Here is a 23,857-nt window from a genome sequence, read left to right as displayed (position 1 = left end):
GGTAGTTATCTCTTCCTTCTAGGTTATAGTCTCTCGTGTCATATTTATTGAGGTGAAAGACATCTGCCTTGAAAATCATAAAGTGGTAGTGGTTTTTTTTTTTTTAAAAAAAAAAAAAAAAAGAAAAAGAACCCCAAACCAACAAAACTAAATCAGTATGAAGTTGTTTTCCCTCTCCCTCATTTTAAGTTGAAAACACTATTTGTGACCCTGGAGCAATCACATCAGAAGCATTAATTTAAAATTATCATCACATTCTTGCCCTTTTGTCTTATCAATTTCTGGTTTTCTGTCTGAAAAACCTTCTATGTACTTTCTGTCTTGCAACTTCAGTGAATCAAAGGAATAATTTAGGTTGAGCAATAATAGAAATGTATCTTCTTCATTAAACAAGAGTACATAACTAGATTGCACTGTTTAAATATTCACTCGGTAAAAAATAAAAGACAGAAGTGACTCTGCAAAGTCTATACCAATAGTATCTTTATTCTGTGGATTTCTGGCTGGCTTAAAAACCTTTCTGGATGCAACTTTCATTTAAAGAGAATCATCAGTTTCATAACAGAGCCTTCAGCACTGAACACAAACATTTGGACCAAATGCTGTATAAAATCTTTGGGAAATGAATGATCCTCAGTCGATGCAACAGAAAGCAACAGAACAGACCATGCTGTAGAATTTCAATATTTGTTCTTTAAAAGAAAGGCTTTTCTGCACTATTTTGGGTTCATTCTTCTTCCTTTGGCTTGCCCGGTAAAATTCTCAACAATGTAAGATTTCAAGTAATTTGTCCCACATCTTTCCAGCACGGCACAGCCTGTGCCAATTTATTTTTATTCAAATCAAAGTGTTTTACAAGAGGGAAGCAGACAGGATACGGGTATGCCTCTTGCAAATGCAGGCTCTATCAAACCATAACAATTCACCTGCCAGACAATATCAGAGAAACTTAATTTTATCTCTGAAAAAGGCAGGACATCACCTTCAGAAGACACTTGGAAAATTCCTCCGTAGTGCATGTCTCTGCATGTTACAAAGAGAAACAACTGGCATACCATACGTGTAAAAAAAATCCAAGTTGTGTAATAGCATCCTCTTATTTTTAATATAAACGAGAAACTAAGGTAAACAACTGAGAAATCATCACTGTTTGTGCAAAACCCATGCATCATGTCCTATTATAAGGCTGAGCAAAAGAGGAAAATGACCAGTTTTGATTGTCTAGTTTTAATGACATGATTCAAATAACTGAAGCTTAATACTTCTGCTGCTAAAACAAGCTGTATTTATGACCTATCTCAGCTGGAAGGAAGCATCTGCATGCCATACCATAGCCTCTTCTAAAGCCAAAAAATTAATCTCGTTTATTATGATATGCAATTCATCTTTTGAAACACAATTTTCTCAACACACAAGTAACGTGTGAAGATTTTTATCGAAGCGAATATTGTGCAGAAACTGAGCACAAACACCTTGCTCAGTGAGGCCTGAGACTCATTTCTGCTTCTCTTCTTGCATGAGAGGAGACTGAACAACAGCGACTCCTGAATCAGACCTGTGTACAGATCATTATAATCACAAATTAAGAAGTCAGAAATGCTACTAATACATTAGTTGAGAAGGGTTAACCATGCCTATAATGAATTTTTCGTTTTGGAGAGGAGAGAATAGTTCAGAGCCATCATCAGGAGGTATCCAATTCACTTTTGGGTCCCTCTACCCTTCTCTACTCCCCGGTGATCTCCTATCACTGAATACACACTTTAAAGCAGAATCTTATACTTCTGAGTAAAAAAAGGTTAAAAACTTGATGATTTGAGATTTAATGCTTTAACATTCACAAAAAGAGTTAAGTGAAGTGCTTTTATAAACATCTATGAGAGGTGATGGGCTTGATGTGCAGCCCTGAGGGGATGGGGGAGAGATCCAAGTGAAATATACTGTTTCATTCTCCTCATTCCAATCTTCGCTCTCCTGTAATTAGAGGTAGACGCATTGTACTTCATTTATAATCCATGGGTAAATATTTGTTCCCAGAGCAATCTTTTAATATTTTGTGAAAAACGACTTTAAATATTTTAGAGTATGAGAACAGCCAAAGATTAGAGCTTTGAAAACATCTAGTTGTTTTAAGGGGAAAAAATGCCATCTGCTGGGTACAGCTGAGGACTGTCCTTTCCTTACTGACACACCACGCTGCCCTGAGCAAGTTTTCTCTTCCCTTCAGACTTCATTTTTCCCATCTTGCAAACTGATACAGATGTTTGCATTGCTTTTGGGGAGTATGTGATAACAGCCTCGTTAAAACTTTATTAAAACTGTCATACCTCTCCGAGATCAGGAGGTCTGACAACAGATAGGACGACTAGCATTTGAATAAGGATGCTTTTAATTTTTCAAGAAGGTTAGAATTGTCTCTAAACTCCCAAATATTTCACTTGTTTTTGTATCTCCATATATATAAATTTTGCAGTTAGATAATTAAAAAAATTACTCAGCTTATGCATATAAAGCAGAGCAACACACTGGCATTTCTTTCTCTATTAGTCATATACAACTTTTCTAGCATTCATAATGGACGGAGCATTGCTTGGTAGAGTACAGATGCAGAACCAATTAATTACCTGCCTTAAAACCATGAAACCAAGGCATTGAAAATCATATTGCTACAACAAAAAGGACAAGTCGAGAATGTCCAGTTAAGAAATATACTTATGTGAAAAGAGCTGGGAATTGGAAGCAGCATGGTCAGATTTCATGAAATGGATAATCTTCAAAACTAAGAAGTATGACAAAAGGAGGATAAGGTAAACATGTAAACATGTAAACGTGTAAACATGAGGAGGAAAAGAGGAGTTTTGTTTTGATTCATAACAGCCAAGGGAATTCTTTTACATTCTTGTTTGTGTTTTTAATTTTACAACATAAAGCAGCAGCTGTCACCTGTGTGTGTATACACACAAACATATGCGTATAGGTATATATATTTATAAATAAAAAAGTCTGATGCATTTAATATGAAGCTGAAACAGCTTACTACCTTGGAAATCTGAGTTTCAAAGTTAAAATAAAAGCTTATTTCTCACATATACAACGATGCTAAAAATGAAGTAGGTCCTGTGAATGAACACATCTTCCATGTGTTTAAGATAAAAGCCTTGAAGTTGATTTCAGAATATAATTCAGTACAAAACCTTACTTGTACTTCACACTCACTGTCATAAGACTGCTTTGCAAAAAGCAAGAAAGCATAAAAAGGGTATGAAAATAAGAAGTTCTGGCCTTTTTAAGATCCTCTAGTAGGATGACAAGCTTACATCTGTTGTCAGATGGAACCAAATCTCTACTGAAAACTATTAAAGTCTTTTTACAAAGCACTAGATATTCCCTGTCAAAGTGCACAAGCTCCATACCCAGTAGTTACTGTTCTTTTCCCCATCTCCTAGGTAAGTAACAACATGGGTTCCTCATTACCATTGACTCATCAGGCCTTGATTATGCAAATTGGTATCTCACAGACATAAATGCACCTATAGCCTCGCTGATTTTAATGAGTTCCTACAATAGGATAAGCATCTTTTCCCAGAAAAAAAAAAAAAACCTACAAGCTGGGTGTTAGGTAAAAAGATGACACGTGGGAATTACCAAGCCTATGGGAGACCCTAAGTCATTAAAGTAACAGATACTAAAAAAATCCAATTTATTTCCTCAGAATGCAAATGTCCCTTCAAATGCTAATTTTTAAAAACCTCATCATATATATTTTATTTTTTTTTAAAAATCAATCATCACAACTTGAATCCCTATTAAACCACAGATGCTGGATAATTATTCTAAAAAATAATTATGTATGGTATTTTTTTTAATGTCTCTGAGGTTGTAAGATAAGCCAGGAGTTTCTCTCGGCTCTAAACAGGGACGGTGAAAGTGCTGATAATCTCCCAGTGTTTTAGAAGCCCACAGTTGTATCCGTACCATATTGATAACACTGTTGGGGCAGAAATGCAAACAACCTGCATCAGGGTCATTTATTTTGTTGACAGGTTTCGCCGATTCCAAAGTACTTGTGAATTCAGGAAGACACAAAAAGCCGGGCTTCTAATTCCTGAACCAATTTCAAAACATCCTGATGGTATCAAAGCAAACTGAATGGGACTCATGGAGTTACGACTATCATGAATTATTTTTATCTTTAATATATTCATTATTTAGCGCTTATATCTGTTCTTTTATGATTTGTGAGTTTGTTATTACCAGAAAACTAAATAATGAGATGTTCAGAGTGAGAGCGATGAAGAGTACAAAGCACACAGAGTATCTCTGGCTATCTGCTCTGTTCTACTCCACCACGGTGATAATTTTTCCCCTCTTAGTTTGCTTTATTCTTCTTTGAAATACAGCACAGCATGCAGGGAATTCATCTGAGCTGAGGTTTTATTTCCCCTTAAATACATGTTTGTTTAATTCCAAACAATAGAAAAATAGTCAGCATTTAGATCTCCAATAATTCTATATCAATGCTCTTTTCCAAACATGGTTTTAAATGGACCAGTCCGAAAACTCAAGAAAAAAGACAAGAAAAACTCCTTAAGCAACAAACTAAAAAAGCCCCAACAACTGAACATGAATTCATACTGCAGGCAATTAATGCAGGAAAAAATATTCTGAATTAAGTTATCATTTATAGCATACTCACAAAATATAGCAAAAACTCCCTCTTCTGAAGACGACCAAATAGTTACTACATGCAAAAATGCACTTCAAAGAAGCTCATATCAATTTATAAAATCCATTAAAACCACTTTGAACAGGATGTTCAAGAATACTTTCTAATAACTCCCATAATTTAAAAAGTTAATTTATATTGATGCAAAAGAAAAATATGTTTTCAACTGAATTTCAGTAAGTCTGAGAGCAGCATATCTATTGTTCAAGCTATAGCAAAAGGAAGATGAACATTTTCCCTATTTAAACTAGAGATTTTTTAAATTATGCATCTGGTAAACCTTTACAGCACATAACAAAGAAGAATGTGAAATTCCTCTTTATAAAAAAATCATATCATTTTATTTCACAACTCAAAAAGCTTCTCTAAAAGGACAATCCCACAATTTGTAAAGTAAATGTAGGTACAGTAAGTATTCTGAAAAATCTCTGTATAAAGCAAGCATGAGGAAAGAGACACAAACATATTTTAAAAGATTTAGTAATTAAAATGTTTAACAGTTCCCTATTATTTGCAAAATATTTAACATCTGATCTACGGGTAAGCATAGAACAACTTGGATTGGAAAGGACCTTCAGAGGTCACCTGCCTCATGCTCAAGACAAGGTCAGCTTCCAAGTTCTACCAGGTTGGTCACAGCCATATTCGTCAACTTCTGAGTATCTCCAAAGACGGAGACTCTACAACTTGCTGGCCTACTACAGCATTTGACCTTTTCACACAATTTCTCCTCCTGCCTTTCTACAGTGTGTGTCCTTTGCTTTTCATTCTTTCAACGGGCATCTCTGAGGGGCCTGGCTCAATCTTCTCTATAACTTGCCATTAGGAAGTAGCTCTCCAGTCCCTTCCCTGTCTTGGTGGCCCTCCTCTGGACTTTCTCCAGTGCATCAATGCCTTTCTCATAGACACAGCACTCCAGATGCGGGCTCACAAATGCCAAGTAGAAGTGAAGAATCACCCCCTCCACCTGCAGTCCAGTTATTCCAGTTATCAGCTGCCCATCTTTGCCACAAAGGCTAACTGCTGCCTCAGTTTCAAAGCCTTGCCCCACAGTACCCTGAGATCCAGTTTGCTTAAGTAGTCTCTAACTTGAGCTTCCTGACCTGTTGGTAGTAATTTCCCTGCTCTCTACCATGAGGTTCAGGGATCTCAGAGGCCTGAGAGCAGACCTTGCCAGTCAAGACCAAAGCAGAGGTGGCCCCTCTTGTGTCTTTTCTCAGGACACCTCCTGCTGCATCAGCAGCACTCCATTTTCTTTAGTCTTCCTTTCATTATAAGGGTACCTATAGAAGTCCTTCATTTATCTTCAGCTCCAGCTGAGTTTTGGTTTTCCTAATTCCTTCCCTCTACACCCAAACACCGTTTTCATGCTCTCCACAAAGGTCCCTGTTTATATCTTCCATACACTTTATTGTTCATGAGAGTTGACTCAAGAATTCCCCATTGAAGCAAACCAGCTGCCTGCCATATCTGCTTGTCTTCCTGCACACTGGAAAAGTGCATGTCCTTGTCCATTTTGAGGAGGATGTCCTCGAAGATCAACCAGCTCTCCTGGGCCTCTCCGCACTTTGTGACCCATGACTCATCTATCATGAGATACTACCTACCTGTTGCTTGAACAAGACAAAGCCAGCTCTCCTGAACCCTGAGGTGACTTTTCCACTGGCTGCTTCCCTCACTCACTGCTCCTTGGATTCTACCACCTTACAGTTGTTGAGCTGGGGACAGCATCAGCCCTCAATTTCCATATTCACAAGTAGCAAGAAATCTAAGCTACATTCCAAACAGGAATAAAATATCTATCCAAATGTAAAATAGGGCAGAGAGGTGCACGGGAGATAAGAAAATTTGAGAGGCATATGGTCTTTGGGAGCTTTTCTTGATCTCACAGATAGAAATGGATCTTTACCAGAGTGGATAATCGTTATGATAGCTGACAGGAACAACTGCAAAACTGCTTTAAGGCAGCACCTAGTTCAAGAAAAAGGAATAGGGACTATAAAACATACAAGGCTACATTTACATTCCATTTTGCAAGCATATCGATAATTTTAGGATGATATGAAGCAAGGCTTTTAAAAATCTGGAGAAATGAGTAGCTAAAGAAGAATAATTATCTGACAGATGGAGATTGCCCAAGGCTGCCACTTGAACACATAAAAAGATGAGGCTGAGTTCGTTTTTGAAATCCAACATTAGAAATTCCAAGAGCATCCTGAGTATTAGTTGTGGAAGGTACAACATTATGTTCAGTGCACCAGACTATAAACAGGGGTTAGATTCAAAGCCTTACTTTGAAATTAGGTTTTAAAAACTGAAGTGTTACAAAAAGATTATAAATATCCTCACGTAAGCACTATTGCATAAATACTTACTGCACAGTACGGAGGTAAACTGTCACAGAATGATAAAGGGTTGGAAGGGACCTCTAGAGATCATCTAGTCCAACCCCCTACCGAAGCAGGTCCACCTAGAGCTGGTTCCTGTCCTAATTCCTTCCCTCTACACCCAAACACCGTTTTCATGCTCTCCACAAAGGTCCCTGTTTATATCTTCCATACACTTTATTGTTCATGAGAGTTGACTCAAGAATTCCCCATTGAAGCAAACCAGCTGCCTGCCATATCTGCTTGTCTTCCTGCACACTGGAAAAGTGCATGTCCTTGTCCATTTTGAGGAGGATGTCCTCGAAGATCAACCAGCTCTCCTGGGCCTCTCCGCACTTTGTGACCCATGACTCATCTATCATGAGATACTACCTACCTGTTGCTTGAACAAGACAAAGCCAGCTCTCCTGAACCCTGAGGTGACTTTTCCACTGGCTGCTTCCCTCACTCACTGCTCCTTGGATTCTACCACCTTACAGTTGTTGAGCTGGGGACAGCATCAGCCCTCAATTTCCATATTCACAAGTAGCAAGAAATCTAAGCTACATTCCAAACAGGAATAAAATATCTATCCAAATGTAAAATAGGGCAGAGAGGTGCACGGGAGATAAGAAAATTTGAGAGGCATATGGTCTTTGGGAGCTTTTCTTGATCTCACAGATAGAAATGGATCTTTACCAGAGTGGATAATCGTTATGATAGCTGACAGGAACAACTGCAAAACTGCTTTAAGGCAGCACCTAGTTCAAGAAAAAGGAATAGGGACTATAAAACATACAAGGCTACATTTACATTCCATTTTGCAAGCATATCGATAATTTTAGGATGATATGAAGCAAGGCTTTTAAAAATCTGGAGAAATGAGTAGCTAAAGAAGAATAATTATCTGACAGATGGAGATTGCCCAAGGCTGCCACTTGAACACATAAAAAGATGAGGCTGAGTTCGTTTTTGAAATCCAACATTAGAAATTCCAAGAGCATCCTGAGTATTAGTTGTGGAAGGTACAACATTATGTTCAGTGCACCAGACTATAAACAGGGGTTAGATTCAAAGCCTTACTTTGAAATTAGGTTTTAAAAACTGAAGTGTTACAAAAAGATTATAAATATCCTCACGTAAGCACTATTGCATAAATACTTACTGCACAGTACGGAGGTAAACTGTCACAGAATGATAAAGGGTTGGAAGGGACCTCTAGAGATCATCTAGTCCAACCCCCTACCGAAGCAGGTCCACCTAGAGCTGGTTCCTGTCCAGCTTGCACAGGAACATGTCCAGGTGGGTTTTCAATGTCTCCAGAGACGGAGACTCCACCACCTCCATCTACTAGTTTCCATCACGATGCCAACAGTGGCAGTTGCACCATGTTCTACCATGGCAATATTTGTGCTTCCCCTCCCTGTGCCACCACACCGTTCTTCCTACACATACCACCTCTCTCCATCAGTTTGCACAACCCTGGCCACTGCATCTCTTCAGAACTACTAAGACCTACTGTGGAAACAGTCGAGTGACTGAAGGTAACAGCCAAACATATTTCTCCTTTATTTTCGTTTGCAGCTCTCACATTCCATACAAAGTAAGCAACTTTGAAGCACACCCTTCCTTTAACACCAGTAGCGGCCATAAATGCAGTTAATACATTCAAACCTGCACTCCTCCTGCTGCCATCCCACCACTCTGCATCCTTGCATCTATTTGCAACATCTTGTCCTTATTTGTTCCCTAATTGCTGTTCGACATCGTCTGCGTTCTGCCTCGTAACTCCACTGTGCTCAACAGAAAGGCAGCCCCAACCTTGACTTGTCATCTTTGGAGGCTGGAGAAGTACAGGATTATTGTTTTTATCACCAGGGTACTATTTGTGAAGGTCCCACTCTGCGATGGATGGCACAGGTAACAACAGGTTTGTGCTCTTTGATCAGGGGCATTCTGCAAACGGGTGAGAAGGCAAAGAGCCCACAGCCCAAACCCACAATTTATAAAAGGGGGAATGGAAAGAGAGGAGGGAGCAACAAAACACAAACCAAACAAGCTGCCGTGTCAGTTCTGCACATCTGGGCTGATTCAAGTAACTTCCATGATTCTTCAGCCAGCTACTAATTATTTTTCAAAGCAGAAGAGTGAGGATGATTCGCTTATAAAGCAGATAAGCCCCACTATGACAGACACCACAGCTACACGAGAGCAAATCCAGGGACACACCACGCTTATTTTGAACCAGTTGCAGCTTTTTCGCCTGAAGCTCTTTCTAATTTACAGAAGAAAAAGGACAACATCACATCTAACAAAAGGAAAACATTCACTTGCCTGTAGTCATGATATCTGTATCTGGTTGTTGATTTGTAATTACCAGTGTATCCAAGATTTTAAGACCCTGCTGTCAAGATTTGAAGCCCCCACCGTCTTTGAATGTATTGTACTTTATCTCCCATTTTTCATGCCTTGACAATGCCCAAGCTAAACAGAACTTTGCCTCAACACTGTTTGTTTCTTTTTTTCCTTAATGTGATCTACTTAATCATGGATATAATAAAAAAAAAAATAGACTTGCTACTAAGAAAGAGTTCATGTCTACTCCAGATTATTTTTTTTTTTAAAGAAACAAGCCTTTATTATTAGTTCTCTTAGAAGATGAGTAAAATTCTTGATTCTTTCTAATACTTTAAGGTTCTATATAAAATTTATATTATACCATGATTTGAAATGGTATTGAATTGACGCAGTAAGACATTAATACAAAGCAAATAAAACCACAGCCTTGCTTGTAATTTGATTTTAGCATGTCTGATTCAGATAAAATTAAGGGACTTGCACAGGCTAATTAAAAAACTGTAGAAGGAAGCACGGACATTTAAGAAACTCTGAGTTTGGAAGCTACCACAAATCTGGCACTATGTGGACGTTTCCAGTTGATATTTGTGACATTTAAATAAGGCTCAGAGTTGATTTAGGGATTTTGGATATTTTTTTTTAAATAAATATGCTTAGAGTCAGCCATTTTGGGAAAAAGCATCTCTACTGTTTAAAAACAGTCTTCTCTCTAATATAACTGAGCTATTGCACACAACAATTAAATATCCTCCACATTCTCTTTTGATAAGGTCATCTAACTTGCAGGTCATTTGGAATCATATATATTGTCAATACGATTAATCTTTATCTCCCAGTTTTTATTACTTGACCGTGTCTGAGCTAAACAGAATTTTGCCTGAACAGTTTGTTTGTTTCCTCTATGTGGTCTACTTAATCATGGATATAATAAAAAAACCATAACATAGAATTGCTACTAGCAAAGAGTTCATGTCTATCACCATAATTTAGGAAAAATACAAGTTACTGTTATATGACCAAAGGGCTCCACTTCACATTGCTGATGTGAGACCATTATTTCAGTAAACCTGAAATGATGGAGAAGTGCTGGCACATGGGTTTACCTTTTTTAAAATCACACGTAATGTGAGCGTTTTTTAGTTCAACTGCTGTGTTTCACCAGAGACAAATAACGAAGCACTGATTTAATAAAGTGTTGGTTGTTGGTTGTTTGTGTTTGAGTGTTGTTGTTTGTTAATAAAAGTAACTATATTGATGCGATGAGAAGAGATTGAGAGAGCATAAACTGGAACCCTTGCAAACACAAGAGAAAAGGAGTTAATCTAACCATCATCCTGATGCTTGGACAGGCTGGACTATGACAATACACAGGGGACAATTACCATGGCTCAGCTGATAAGATGTAATTCACTAAGGTGCAATAATGCAATTTCTCTCAAATATGTGCACTGAACAGGAGTGTCAGGATTAGGTCACTGAGGTTATGGAGACCCTGCCTTTCTTGGGGATGCGCTAGTATCTATTTTCTTTATGTTTATTCTTTGCTATGCAGTCTTCATCCTTATAGGGAAGCGCATTCTAAAAGTACTCCATAGAGCATAAGCCAAATCCTTCTTTCTAATTCAATGGCAAAACTCCCTCCAATATCAACAGTGAAATAACTGAACCCTAGATAAAAGCAATCGGCCATTCAGCCGTAACTGAACTGCATCTGGGGTGAAACACAGCAGCTATTTTGCAGTTAACATGACTGTTGCAGACTGATCTACGGATGGAAATGTAGAACTGAAAGCACAGGGGAATTTTAGGTAGATGGAAAATAATCATACTGACTAAAATCTGGCAAACTCCCTGGAGGCAACGCCGTTATTCATACGAAAAATGCACAAGATTGTTTACAATTGTTCAGGATCTCAATTACGTCTGCCATCCAAAAGACATGTCCAACAGCTGACAGTGCTCTAATCTCATGCTACTGAATAAATAATGCTCCTATATGGTTGTGGGCTTTTTTTCCCCCCACTATCTAAGTGAATAAGGGAACTATAAATACAAGGGCTGGGTGGCTGGAGCTTTGTGAGACAGGCTGAGCCTGCATCACTTCAGGCTGGGCTGTAAACTGCCGTAAGATCACACACACTTGTAGCACAGGTTTAGATACACCTGCCTTTCAAGATGTAAAGATGAGCCTGTAGACCACAACAGAGGACTTGGAAATTACAGACAGTCCCCGTTCTCATTGTTTCCAGCTGTCAAGTATTTGAGATCAATACTTTGACTTTGGCTGCTCATCTGTCAGTAACAGATCAATACAAAGGCATACCTTCTATTTCCACAAATATTATTGCTGAACTGTACCAAAACAACACACAAATTCTATAACAGCATTTCAACCACATCTGTATTGCTCCGCTGCCAAATGCATGCTGGATTCCTACTAAAAAGAAGAAAACTTTTTTTTACTAAAAGGTTGAAACAAGTATCAACGTTTGCTTTTCATCTCAGTGGGGTGGGGGGAGGCAGGAAGCCCAAGGGTTTCATGTTAGAATTGCCAGTAGCAAGACACGCAGTTCATCAACACAGAATTTTTACTTCTAGCAGAAACCGACCATTTTGTTATGGTTAGTGCTCAGAGCTCAGGAATTACCTTTTTACAGTCGAAAATTAAAGTTGCTTCTTTTAAAACCCTAGTCAACAACTTCAAAATCAGTAGAATTCCAATGTTTTCGCCAATGAGTTCAGTTTTTATCAAGCGATAAATTGGATACTCAAATTAACAACTGAAGCGGTTAAACTTGGAGTATTTCATTCACTGTTTGTGATTAACTGGGCACAAGCTACTCTTTCATAGGTCATTACTTAACATAAATACCTCTCTCCCAACAATGGCATATTATTATTTTTCACCCAGTACTTCATTAACTTCTCTTTTTGTTGGATGAATGCACTTCTATTACTAACAGCACTCAAGTGTCATGTGGGATGAAGTAAAACATATCTGGAAGAATTGCACTTGATTTATCAAATGTCAGATTTCTAGGATTACTTTTTTCTTATGCATGAGAGGAACATATAAATTAACATATTTAAGTATTGCAGTATTTACAGGCTAATTCAGATTAATTAATTCCACAATATGAGCAACGCACTTATTTTCACACAGCTGGAATATGCTAGAACTTTTCTAAATGTTAGAAAGTGTTTCCAGTTCCACAATGGATCAGCCACTCTTTAATAACTCGCTACTAACTGCCCAAATTTTTAGAAATAGTTTTTTGCTGACTCATAATTTGTAACCTTTGCATGTTCCAATCACATAATCCATGATGTAATATATTAAACATAACACAATAGCACTGACAGTTTTGTGTTTGAAATCAGTGATAACTAATCAAGTGAAAACTCCTTTTTTAATGAAAAATCTGTTGTGTTTCACTTCTGAATCACAGGCTACTACTGCACATTTATAAACTTCAGCAGAAATCAAATAATGGATAATTATAAAATTATTTTTTATTCACAGAAATCTTTTTTATTTCACTGGTTTGTGACTTAAATAAAAGCCAAACATAAAATGTTTGTAATGAGCTGATTCACTGAAGTCAAACTTAATATATTCCTGTATAGTCCCTGAAATAGCTGTGTTGTTACTCAGGGCTTAATACTACATTTTCAAACAGAAAAATCTGAATCAATAATCCTGACCTCATGAAATACTCAGAAGTTAGCAGATAAGCACGTTTTGCAGAATAAACCCCATATCCTTAAGACACTCTCTGTTCCCTAAATATATTCATTAACATGACATGCAAATGTTTAAAAGTTACATGGGCCATTATTAGCAGTCAGAAATTCGTAAGCAATATATGAATTAATTGTTTAATCATACTGAGTTGCCCGTGGCACCGCGAAAAAGAAAAGCTAAATGTCAGTATTTCAAACTGTCAGTTGAAATGAGTCCCAGATGTTAAAACATTAAGCAACCTAAAAATCAATTAACTCCGTTTTAAACAAAATCTTTTCCAAGGCAAGCTTTAATCTAGTGACTCAATCTTCCCCTTGCCCTCCCTGGCACAATTCAACATGGAAATTGCCCCTATTTAATATGCACAGTGACTGAACTAAGCAAATAGTATGTAGAACTGATGTAAAGATTCACGTGTCTTCTACCATTAGAACTCACTGGTTTTGATTAAGATTTTAATGGTTTAAAAGGCAAAATAAAACAATATCTATCAAGGGAAAATGTCAAGTTGTGTTTTTCTTTAAGAAAACAAGCGTCATTCTAAAATGGAAGAAAGCTTGAGTTGTTATTATTTTGCATAAAACCAGTGAAAAATAGTTGTTTAATAAAAGAACTTAAGCTAAAACAGCCTGCCTACTTGCTAAAAACATAAAGGGTAGTGCCAAATACAAACAAGACTTTTTAAGGAAATTTTATGAAACTTAGTTTAAGAATAAGCAAATTTACATTACAAATATCTGCCATTGTTTTCAACAAAACACTGATTACAACAGTTGCCTACACTTTTAATGAACAAATTCTACAGAATATAGAATGGCTTAGCCCCAGAAAATGTCAAGAAATATCAGAGGAGCAATAAACAGCTCAGGGACATTCACATTTAAAAAGGGAAGAAATTACATACCCCTCTCCACCAATTCTTGTTATCTTTAGACGAAAATCAACAGAGTTCAGACTGGGTGGCTTCCATTTCAAAATATCATCACATCGACCAGGCTTGTATTTCTGAAGAAAATTAAAAAGCAGTTTAATTATGCTTATTGGTTTTCACTGGTTTTAAAAGTAACAATTCAGCGTTTCAGACTATATTAGCTGTCTCTAATGAATTACAATACTTAGTGACTGAAACAATGAATTCCATTACCAGGGAGGTAGTTGTGCTTCACTACTTTATTTGCTGCTCCCTTTAAAAACTGCTCAGCACCGGAGCCGAGCCATTGCATATAATAAAAAAGCAAAGAATGGAAATAAAAATTAGCATACTTCATTATCTCTCTCTAGCTGAAGGAAAATTTCAAGAAAGAAAATAAGGCAGCACAGTAACAAATGGAAACACTGATAGGACGCACATAAAAAGCTACATTTAGGATAATCTCAACATTTTTAAACAATTTTATGAAGGTTATTTTTGTTATTCATGCTGTTGGCTGGCACCATATGAAAAAGCCAGCAGTCGCCATACTGCCAACTAATAGAAAGGCCCATCAGAAACACATTCTTCAGTATCAATGGAATTTAAGTTATATAAAGATTAAAGTACATCATGACATACAGGAACATCAAGAAGGGAACATCTGTTGCTTAAGAGAAAGGGCACGCACTTGAACCAAAAGTTGGAAGGAACAATTTTCTCTTAAATTAGAACTTTGGTTTCTCGTGGTCTCCTCTATCATCACTTTGATTTACTAAGCTATCAATTTGTTCATCCTCAGCTACCAGCGAGGGCCACCCTGCGAACCCCTTCCCTTACTAGAGCACCTTTCATGGCAATGGAGAAAATCAGAATGAACACGAATAGAACAAAACTACAAAAATGCTTTGCAGATGCACAAAATGAGCTTTTTGAGTTGGTACATACTTATTAATCCACAATAAGAACATTTATGCAATTCTACCAAAAAAACCACCATGAATGATCAATGTTTTTATGCAACACAGCGATCAGCAGCATCGCATTGCCCCCGTGCTGTCTTAAATATTTGCAAAATGCACAATTTAGTCATGATAAACCTAACGGTTCTAGATCTAAAGTGACAAAAGCAGATGAAGAATTTTCTGTTTTCTGATCTAAGAATGGGAAGTTATTCTTTCCAAAATAAACGCAGCATATGTTGCTTATCATTTCTTGATGAAAAGATGAAAAGGTAATGTTTAAGTAATTTACGAAAACCAGAAAATGTTTCAGCACTAAAGAAATATTCCTTTAGTTGCCACCATCCTGCTCTTCCTTCCCTCCTTCCTCTCGCTCTTTTCCATTAGCCAGAAATATCTTAAAATTCCAAGCATCTCATCTTTAGATTCTTACAGCAATTAAATTTATCTTGCTCCTTACTTTTTTCCTCTACTTTCCCAAATTGCTATCACGCAGTATGGTGTTAAAAACATTTGAGGATTCCATACATACTAACTGATATTAAACAGATAGAACAGAATATACAAAATATGATGCTCAGTAAAGCATTTAAGTTTTCCAGATCATTTTTATTTATACATTTTTAACATATGTATTATGTATTTAAATGTACTTTAACTATTTACATTCACTCTTACAGAAATTATTTATTATTTTAATATAGAAAGATGATATAATATTTATATATTTAATAGATATTTAATTGGTTGTGTGCATTGAGCATGAGAATTACAATAAAGGCACTGAAATCTCTTTTTCAGTTAACTTTTCCTGCTATTTTCTTGTACTTATATGTCATATCGAGAGAATCTGGAATTAAATTCTACTTAAATTTTATTAATAAAATATGTCCCAGGAATAACAGACCAAATGCAGTGTTTGCAAAGACATTATTTATCATTTTGCAAAGACGTATTATCTGACTCATCTGCTGTTTCTAATTTGGCCAAAGACAATTATACTACTGGGTGTTTACTACTTAGGTCAAAGAAGAACTATGGCGAATGCTTCCATTTGTGACAAATTTCTCCAGAGAGAATTTAATTTATGAAACAACTGCTACAGGTAGGAAGGAACACAAGGGAGAGCTGAGTGGCTGAATTTGTTGGAACAGGTATGGATTTTGCTGTATGGAACAGAAGATTCATCTTACCAGTTGCTCTTTTGGTCTTTTAGCATGACTGAGGTCTTCAACCATTCCATAAAAGTGACATTTGTCAATCACACATAAACCTTAAAATCGTGCATTAAGCCTCTGTTTAGCGCGGCTTCTAATTTATTGACTTGCAATAATCTTCTGAGCAAGATTACTGGAGTGTTTACAATGATGGATTTATGAATATGTACTCAAGTAATCAATTTCTTTTTCAGCAGTAGGTCATATTTTGAGACCTTATGAGCTATTATGACCAGACTCAGTCTAACTGACTTTAGAAAACAAATCTGAGCTTGTTTAATATATGGCTCCAAATAATATTTTTACATATTATTCCTTTAAAGAGAAGATAAATAGAGGCTAATAGGCCTCAAGACAGAAGAAATTGTCTCTTTTGTACAGAAATACCAGTCTCAGTCAAAAACACCCTATATTTTATGTCTAAAAGGTAAATTTGGACTGCTTCTGCATTCATGAGTACTAAATATTTCCTCCCAACCATAAGCAGGAGCCTTCCTTTCTGAGGAAATGATAACATACCCCATCTTGAAAACTAAAGAACAAGATTTCTGAGAAAATCCAATGTGAGAAAATTCAAAGGCCTTTAAGGGAGAACCAAAGGCTTCTTTCAGGATTGCAGACTCTGTCCTATTTCTATTTGCTTTCGCCTGGAACACAAACCTTGAAAACGCTAGATGCTCCTTTAGGAAATGAATTCTTATTGACATGAAAAGAATGAATCAACCTCTCTGAGTCACAGCACTGAAATTCAGAGGAAGAGCTGTATCTGATCCCCAGAACAACCTAAGAATGGCCTCACAAGAGCTCTCATGTCCCAGCTCTGGCAACGGCCAACAGCGTGTGTTCAGGGAAGGTGAAAAACAGGGCAACCATATATGATATTTTCTACCACTACTCTCTCAGAGACTATCCAGTTCCAAGTTTGGAGACTTACAGATGTGGATGTGATTCAAATGCGATTCCTATCACATTTAGCACCAGCCCTTGCTCAACCAGCAAGAAAATGTCACTTTACGGTTCATCCCGTTTTCCAACTTGCTTATGGGCAGTAGAGGTGACCCCTCCCTGGTGAGGACCAACCAGTGTCCCATCCCTTCACTCTGACTTTTTAATCAACTACTTATCTGTGCAGGAACCTTTTCTTTTATTCTCACATCTACTTCAGTTACTTCAAGAGCTTTTTGTTAGAAACTTTGACAGAGGCTTTCTGGAATTCTTAAGGTGGAACACCATAGGATCCTTACTCAAATGATTCTGATCTCTTGGTTAAAGAGGCACAACCTTCCTTTCAAAAGGCAATTTTGTGTAATTTTCCACACCTATATAATGTTTACTCAGATACCAATTACTATATTCCTTATTACAGTCCCTACTTCTTTGTCCTGTGCAGACATCAAGCTCACAGACCCCACTTCTTCCCTGATCTTCCACAACACCTGCCCCCACCCCTCAGTATTTTCAAATGGATTTGCATTTTCTACCCTCACATGCATAGGCACCAATGTATATATTCCACACAGGATCTACTATAGGATTTTTTTCAAACTCTTTTTCCAAGACGGACAAGCTACATCCTCCTAAAAGTCAGTAAGAAACCACCTTCACAACAGACAGGAACAACTATTCCAAGATCAGTAATGAGAAGCAATGTTTTGACAGGATATATCTGCCTACCTGTAATTGCACTGCTGGATCCACAATTTTGCCTCAAGCTTAATTATAAAATTAATTGGCTGGCTTGCTTGAAGGGGAATGGGGGGAGGATTTGCTCTTTACAATGGAGTTATCTCCCTTGCTTTTACCTCTAGAACCAGCACAGTGTGAAACAAACCCCAGCTAAACTTTTCGTCCCAGTAATAAAAAAATTGAGGAAAAATTCTCTCTACCACACTTCAAGCCAGCCAAAGAGAATTCACCTAGACAGCAATGGAAATAAAAATACACTCTTAACACTTAGTTAAAATACATTTACTTTTGACCACTGTCAAATAACACCATTCCCACTTCACAACAGAATTGTTAACACCAAGCACCTGATAAAAGGTAACGGGTAATTTACTTTTTATTTTTCTGAAACAGTTACAAAGGCTTAGATAAGCAATCAGACTTCAAAGCTCGTATCAAGAACAAGTTATACAGCCCCCAGACTTCTCCTGTTACCCCAGAAGACAAGAATTCACAGAAATTTAGCTTCAAATGAGAATTCAACCCAAGGCCACATTAATAATCCCCAAGAAGGAGATTCATTTTTGTAAGGGGTGAGCCCAGAAGCACGATACAGCAGTAGTAAGTTTTTGAGTTTGAATGCTAAGTGCTAAATCAATTTATTTAAATATGAGTTGGAGCCAAACAAGAATTCTGCTTGTTAAGTATGTGAAAACTTCACCTTAGATGAATCATTGCATACTGCAGACCTGTTCTGCCTGAAGTTATTCTACATTCTAATTCCAAAACAAAATGTGAAGCAATCTGTCTGAGATCAAACTACTCCCTGGCATTTTAAATATAGCATTCATAGCAATGATATCCTCCCCACCACCTCCCGACAAATATGGATGTACGTGACTACTGCTAAATCACATCAGGCCCCGTATCGTCTAAAATACAAAGTTCATGCTTCAGCCTGAAATCTTTCAACCTAGTCTAAGCACAGTAATTAGAGCTCCACACCAAAAATGTACATTGAGAAATCAGAAACTCTCTCAAATAGCTTCAGAGGATTGGACTAAGATGACCTCCCAAAGTCCATTCCAACTTGAATTATTCTACAAAGCTGTAATCTCTCTTTGGGTGCTTGGTCTTTTAGCAGCCATACTGGGTGCACTTCTATCTTTGTTGTATTACTATTATCATTGAAAACATCCTACTTTATGTGGTCATTCTCTCCTGGCAGAACCTCAGCCCCTTTCTTTTCCATCATTCCTTTCTTTTTCACAACGTTCCCTTCCAGTCAGGCCTTCTCCCAATAGCAGTTTGAACTACCTCAGTCTCTTAGAAGACTGTGCTTGGCCAGTTGGTACTTGTCAGCTTGTGCTAGTGGACCAAGAGTTCCTCCAGCAGCAGAATAATTGGCAGAATCAAGAAGTTACTAGCCCCAGAAGTGCTGCAGTTTACAAGAGCAGTATCAACCAGTGCCACCTCAGCTCAAGAAGATGAAGGATTAAGGCCAGGGACCACAGATATTTCAGAAGTAACATGGCAAATGTACCTCTATTATGGAGATCTTGAACTTCAGGCAAGAGCACAATAATGAACCTAAAACTCAGGTGCACATCCAACACTCTGGGATGCAGGATCATCACTGAAGACAGCCCAATGGAAAGTACCTCCTCTGGAATCTGTCTTAGGCTGCTGAATCGTATCGATTCCTAATCTTATACTCAAGTGGGTCCACTCAAGCCACAGGTTGGGGTTTTTGTTAGACTCTGGTGGGCCATTTTAAGCACTGTGGGGCAAATTGATGGGTTGCTGGTCCTGTTGAACTTAATCCCCTGCCCTGTCCCAAAAGTACTAAATCTAGTTGTCCTCTTCCTCCATAGTTGCCCACAGAGGGGGCAACTCTCCCTTCAGGTCAAGAGAAAGGCTGGCCCTCAGAGAACAAAGTTCTGCTCTCTGAACTTTTGCTGACGCATCTTGTTAAGTGCAGATACTCCTCCCACACAAGTTTTGGGGTTGCCTAAAGCCATATGTCTTGTCAGCACCTGCATTTAATGGGTGGTTCAGCAGAAAGCTGAAAGCCTGGGCAATGGAGATGGTAGCGGCCCATCCATGAGGATGAAATTTCACTCCAAACAGCTGCTTTCACATGGGCTAGTCTTTGCTGCTTAGTATTTTGTAGGAGGAAGAGCGGGGTTAGTTTCTGGGACTGCATTCTGGGCAGGCAGTCTGGGCTGTGGGGTGGTGTTGACTCACCATGAAGACACCCACCTGAAAGAATGAGTAACTTCAGCCCTAAGTCTAGACAAAACAAATGGTCTGTTTCTCCTAGCGACTGAAAAGGAAGAGGTGGTGGGATGACCAAGAGAGAAGTTTGTGTATCATCAAGAGGAGGAAGAGAAGGTTTCTTTGACAAGGATGCCTTACTATCCTAGAAAGCCTCACCAGCCCTACATCCCTAACCCTTATTAAATACCATCCTCCTGAAGTGCGGGAGCAGCACCGAACACAGGCCACCTTCCATTTCCCTTCCTCTACCTCTTCCCTCTCTCCTTCCATCTCCAAAGGACAGGAAGCCAGGTCTGGCAGGTGAAGTACCACCGGAGAGTGGGGGCAGTGAGGTAGGAGGGATGCAGTTAACCAAGACAGCTACTGGGAATCTACTGGAGTTCTTTTAAATCAAATGTAATTTGCCATATTGAAATTTACATTAGCATTTAACTACCCTGAAAATGCAAGAAATTGCAATTAAGTATCCTTGAACATGAAATATAAATATTTAATATAAATCTTTATATTTCAAATAATTTTAAATTTCAAAGAATTTACCTTGCTATTTCATATTTTAACACCAAGAAGAAACTTCTGCCATTACATAAAAGATATCCTGATACGTAGTTAGACTTACTTAGCAGGACGAAGACACTAAAAGCATATAAAAAAAATCATCCTAGAATGCTTCAGGTTCACAAACAATAAGAAATATTTTTTCTGTTATAAAATCCATGCATTTCCATTACCAATATTCTTCTGTGTTTTAATTAAATTGCTTGCAAGCAACTTTGCACTCAACATGATGCTAAAACTTTCACTTGAAAGAAAAAAGTTAACTACTGCAAACCTACAATAACAACAAATTTGCTCTTCTTTTACACTTCAAACAATGGTTAAGTGTTTTCTCTGAAGAGCTCAACTTAATTCTGAGGCCTCTTAATATCCATAGGGCAGCTGCTGCCCTACCCAATCTAATAGTTCGCATTCAGCTGTGTAAACATAAAGACAGAATAATTACCCAAAATGTGTTTTTATTTTCTTGCACTACAGACCCTGGATCATTTTAAAGAACCAAAAGGATCGATTACAATAAATCATTTCAGGCTAGAGCTTATCGAGATATCAGCCAACGAAACAGAAGTTGCTAACATTGTTGACAGATGATGTCAATAAGTCACATTAATGGACCAAGTAACACCAAGATGAAAGGCAACCATTGACTCAATTGTATATTCATAGATTTTTAGAACTGGAAACTATCACTGGGCTCATTGAGTCAGCTCTGTTGCATACAGGGCAGAGAAACTTGACGAAGAATGTTTATATCAAGCTTATAATTCCTATCCAAACGACAATAATGTTTATATCAAGCTTATAATTCCTATTCAAATTAGAGCATAACTTTATGAAAGATACCAAGCGATGAAAGAAATCACAACATATATCAAGGGGGGTTTCCATGGCCATTTATTACACTTGTGCTTAAAAATTTGTGCTTATTTCTACACTAAATCTTGCTAATGCCTTAGTTCAGACTGAAGACCAGCTCTCCATGTAATTACTTCCCTTTTTTAAGATAAAATGACTAAGTCTGAGTCTCACTGCATGGGTAATTTTCCAGTTGGCTAATATACGCATCTTCATAGTGTAATTTCACAAAACCTTTAGAAGAATAGGCAACAGAACTGAACCTACTATTCCAATACTCTTTTCAGTGCTTATTTATACAGTGGTACACAAAAGAAAGTGCACATGTACTTTGTATTCTTTTGCATTGCATTGAAAGGTGTTGATAACTAGCTGAAATAATTCTTTTCAGATTCACACCTTTATCTGGGACTTAATATGCTTGCTCCTGAATATACAGCCCACATTTGGCTGTATTCAAAGCACCATCACAAGACCAAATGATCAAGGTTAGCCTATACAAATGATCTTTTTGGGAAAATAGAGGAGTTTGCTGAAAAAGTTGGAAATAATAACAACATAACCATAAACACAGACACATAAAAAAATTCCAAACCCTATCATTAAAACCTTTCATTGTGACATACTTACATATTTATCTGTCACAAGAAGAAAAAATATGCAAGCACAAGACATTATATTCTAGTTGAGAAAATGAGTTCTCACCAGCAGTTAATCTGTAACTCTTAGCTACTTAAAGTATTCTGTTTTCTGTCCCTTCTAGCTTCCCATCTCTCAAAGCGCCCGTACAAACAACTTACATCCTCCTCATATTCCCCACAGACCCTTCAGTGCAAACCCCCTGTTATTCCCCAGGTATTCCATTTTCTTTGCCTGGTATAAAGGGAATGTGGCACCAGAAATGTCTTGGTCATTGATGGGTAAATAAGATTAATGCTTGTTCTTGCTGTATGTTGAGCAGGACACTGAGAAGTGGAAGAGAAAGATAGATATTAGTTTAATCACAGGTCCACAGCACACCCTGGTTGAGGAGCAAAAAGTCCAGATTTTCTTACTGAAGTCTGAGGCAAACAGGTTATTTGAGAAGACTGCTTTGAGAGTAATGGACTCATCCCCAACTCATATGTCTGGAGGTGAAGGCAAATTATGTTGTACACCATGGCATTCACAGTGTTTGAGGGTGATCACTGCTGATCAGTGAATCAGCTTCAGAGATTATCAGTTACACACACAGGGAAAGCTACTTTGCATGCTGATGATGTAGGAGACAAAGGAGAATAAGGTTCAATAGTAAAAGCCTCCAAGTTCAAACACCGGGGTGTGTGATTACAAAGACTGATGCACAGAAAAAGTGACTACAATTTTCCATTGTGCACTCCAAATCAATGGATTAACACCAGAACAATACTAGCTACTAAGACCAACTATTATCAGACAGTAAGAGAAAAATACTATTGCTTACTCTTGCATTAAACCACCACATGTGGTTGTTACTTAAAATACTGGCCAATCTGGTTATCTATCACACACCAAAATCTTTTATAGAGGTCGAGATCTGCCAAACACATTCCATGTACCTCAGAGTCAGAAAGTGAACTCTAAGAAATTCTCTCACTGAGGTCTGAACGTGCAAAGGTTCCCTGGGCATCCCACAGACACTGGTCACACTAGTTTTCACCTGGATCCACTCTTTAAGTAACTAGAAATAACCATCACTGTCCCTATCATCACTGTCATCCCATCCCACCCCTGCCCAGGATCCCCCTCCTTGGACAACCACAGCTCACAAAGTACCACTTGGCCAGCCCTTATGCACACCCGAAGGCTCCAAACCAGGGTCACAAAGAAACAGCTGAATCACAGAGGGGAAAAAAAAAAATCCTCATTAAAATCACATTTTACACCATAATTCTGTGGCTTAGAAAATTTTATTTAGACTTATAAGAGCTAACTGTGATTGTTAAGGATGGGAACTTCTTGAATCATTTCCAGTGAAAAATGTAATTGTGACTGCTCCCAGAGCTCCCAAGAATAGTTTGGAGAAATTCAGTCACATTAACGAAGTGTTTGATACCTGTGAACCCAGTTGAGACAATTTCTACATTTCTAGAATGCTGTTTACAAAAAAAAAAAAAAAAAAAAAAAAAAAAAAAAGGAAAAAGGAAAGGAAAAAAAAAAAAAAAAAAAAAAAAAAAAAAAAAAGAAAAAAAAATTG

General features: G+C 37.7%; 1 protein-coding gene across 1 annotated transcript in view; it reads right to left on the bottom strand.

Moving 5' to 3' along the window:
- The window catches only part of RNGTT (RNA guanylyltransferase and 5'-phosphatase), a 170,988-nt gene that overhangs the window by 46,821 nt on the left and 100,310 nt on the right, over positions 1-23,857 (bottom strand). Inside the window, exon 13 of the mRNA XM_014964560.1 lies at positions 14,100-14,200. Coding sequence (XP_014820046.1) covers positions 14,100-14,200 — 101 coding nt within the window. The remainder of the gene's footprint in view (positions 1-14,099; positions 14,201-23,857) is intronic.

Source organism: Calidris pugnax, unplaced genomic scaffold, assembly GCF_001431845.1.
Source record: "Calidris pugnax isolate Ruff unplaced genomic scaffold, ASM143184v1 scaffold219, whole genome shotgun sequence".
Classification (NCBI taxonomy): Eukaryota; Metazoa; Chordata; class Aves; order Charadriiformes; family Scolopacidae; genus Calidris; species Calidris pugnax.
Note: the sequence above shows the minus strand (reverse complement) of the source record. Positions and strands in the feature narration are given on the sequence as shown.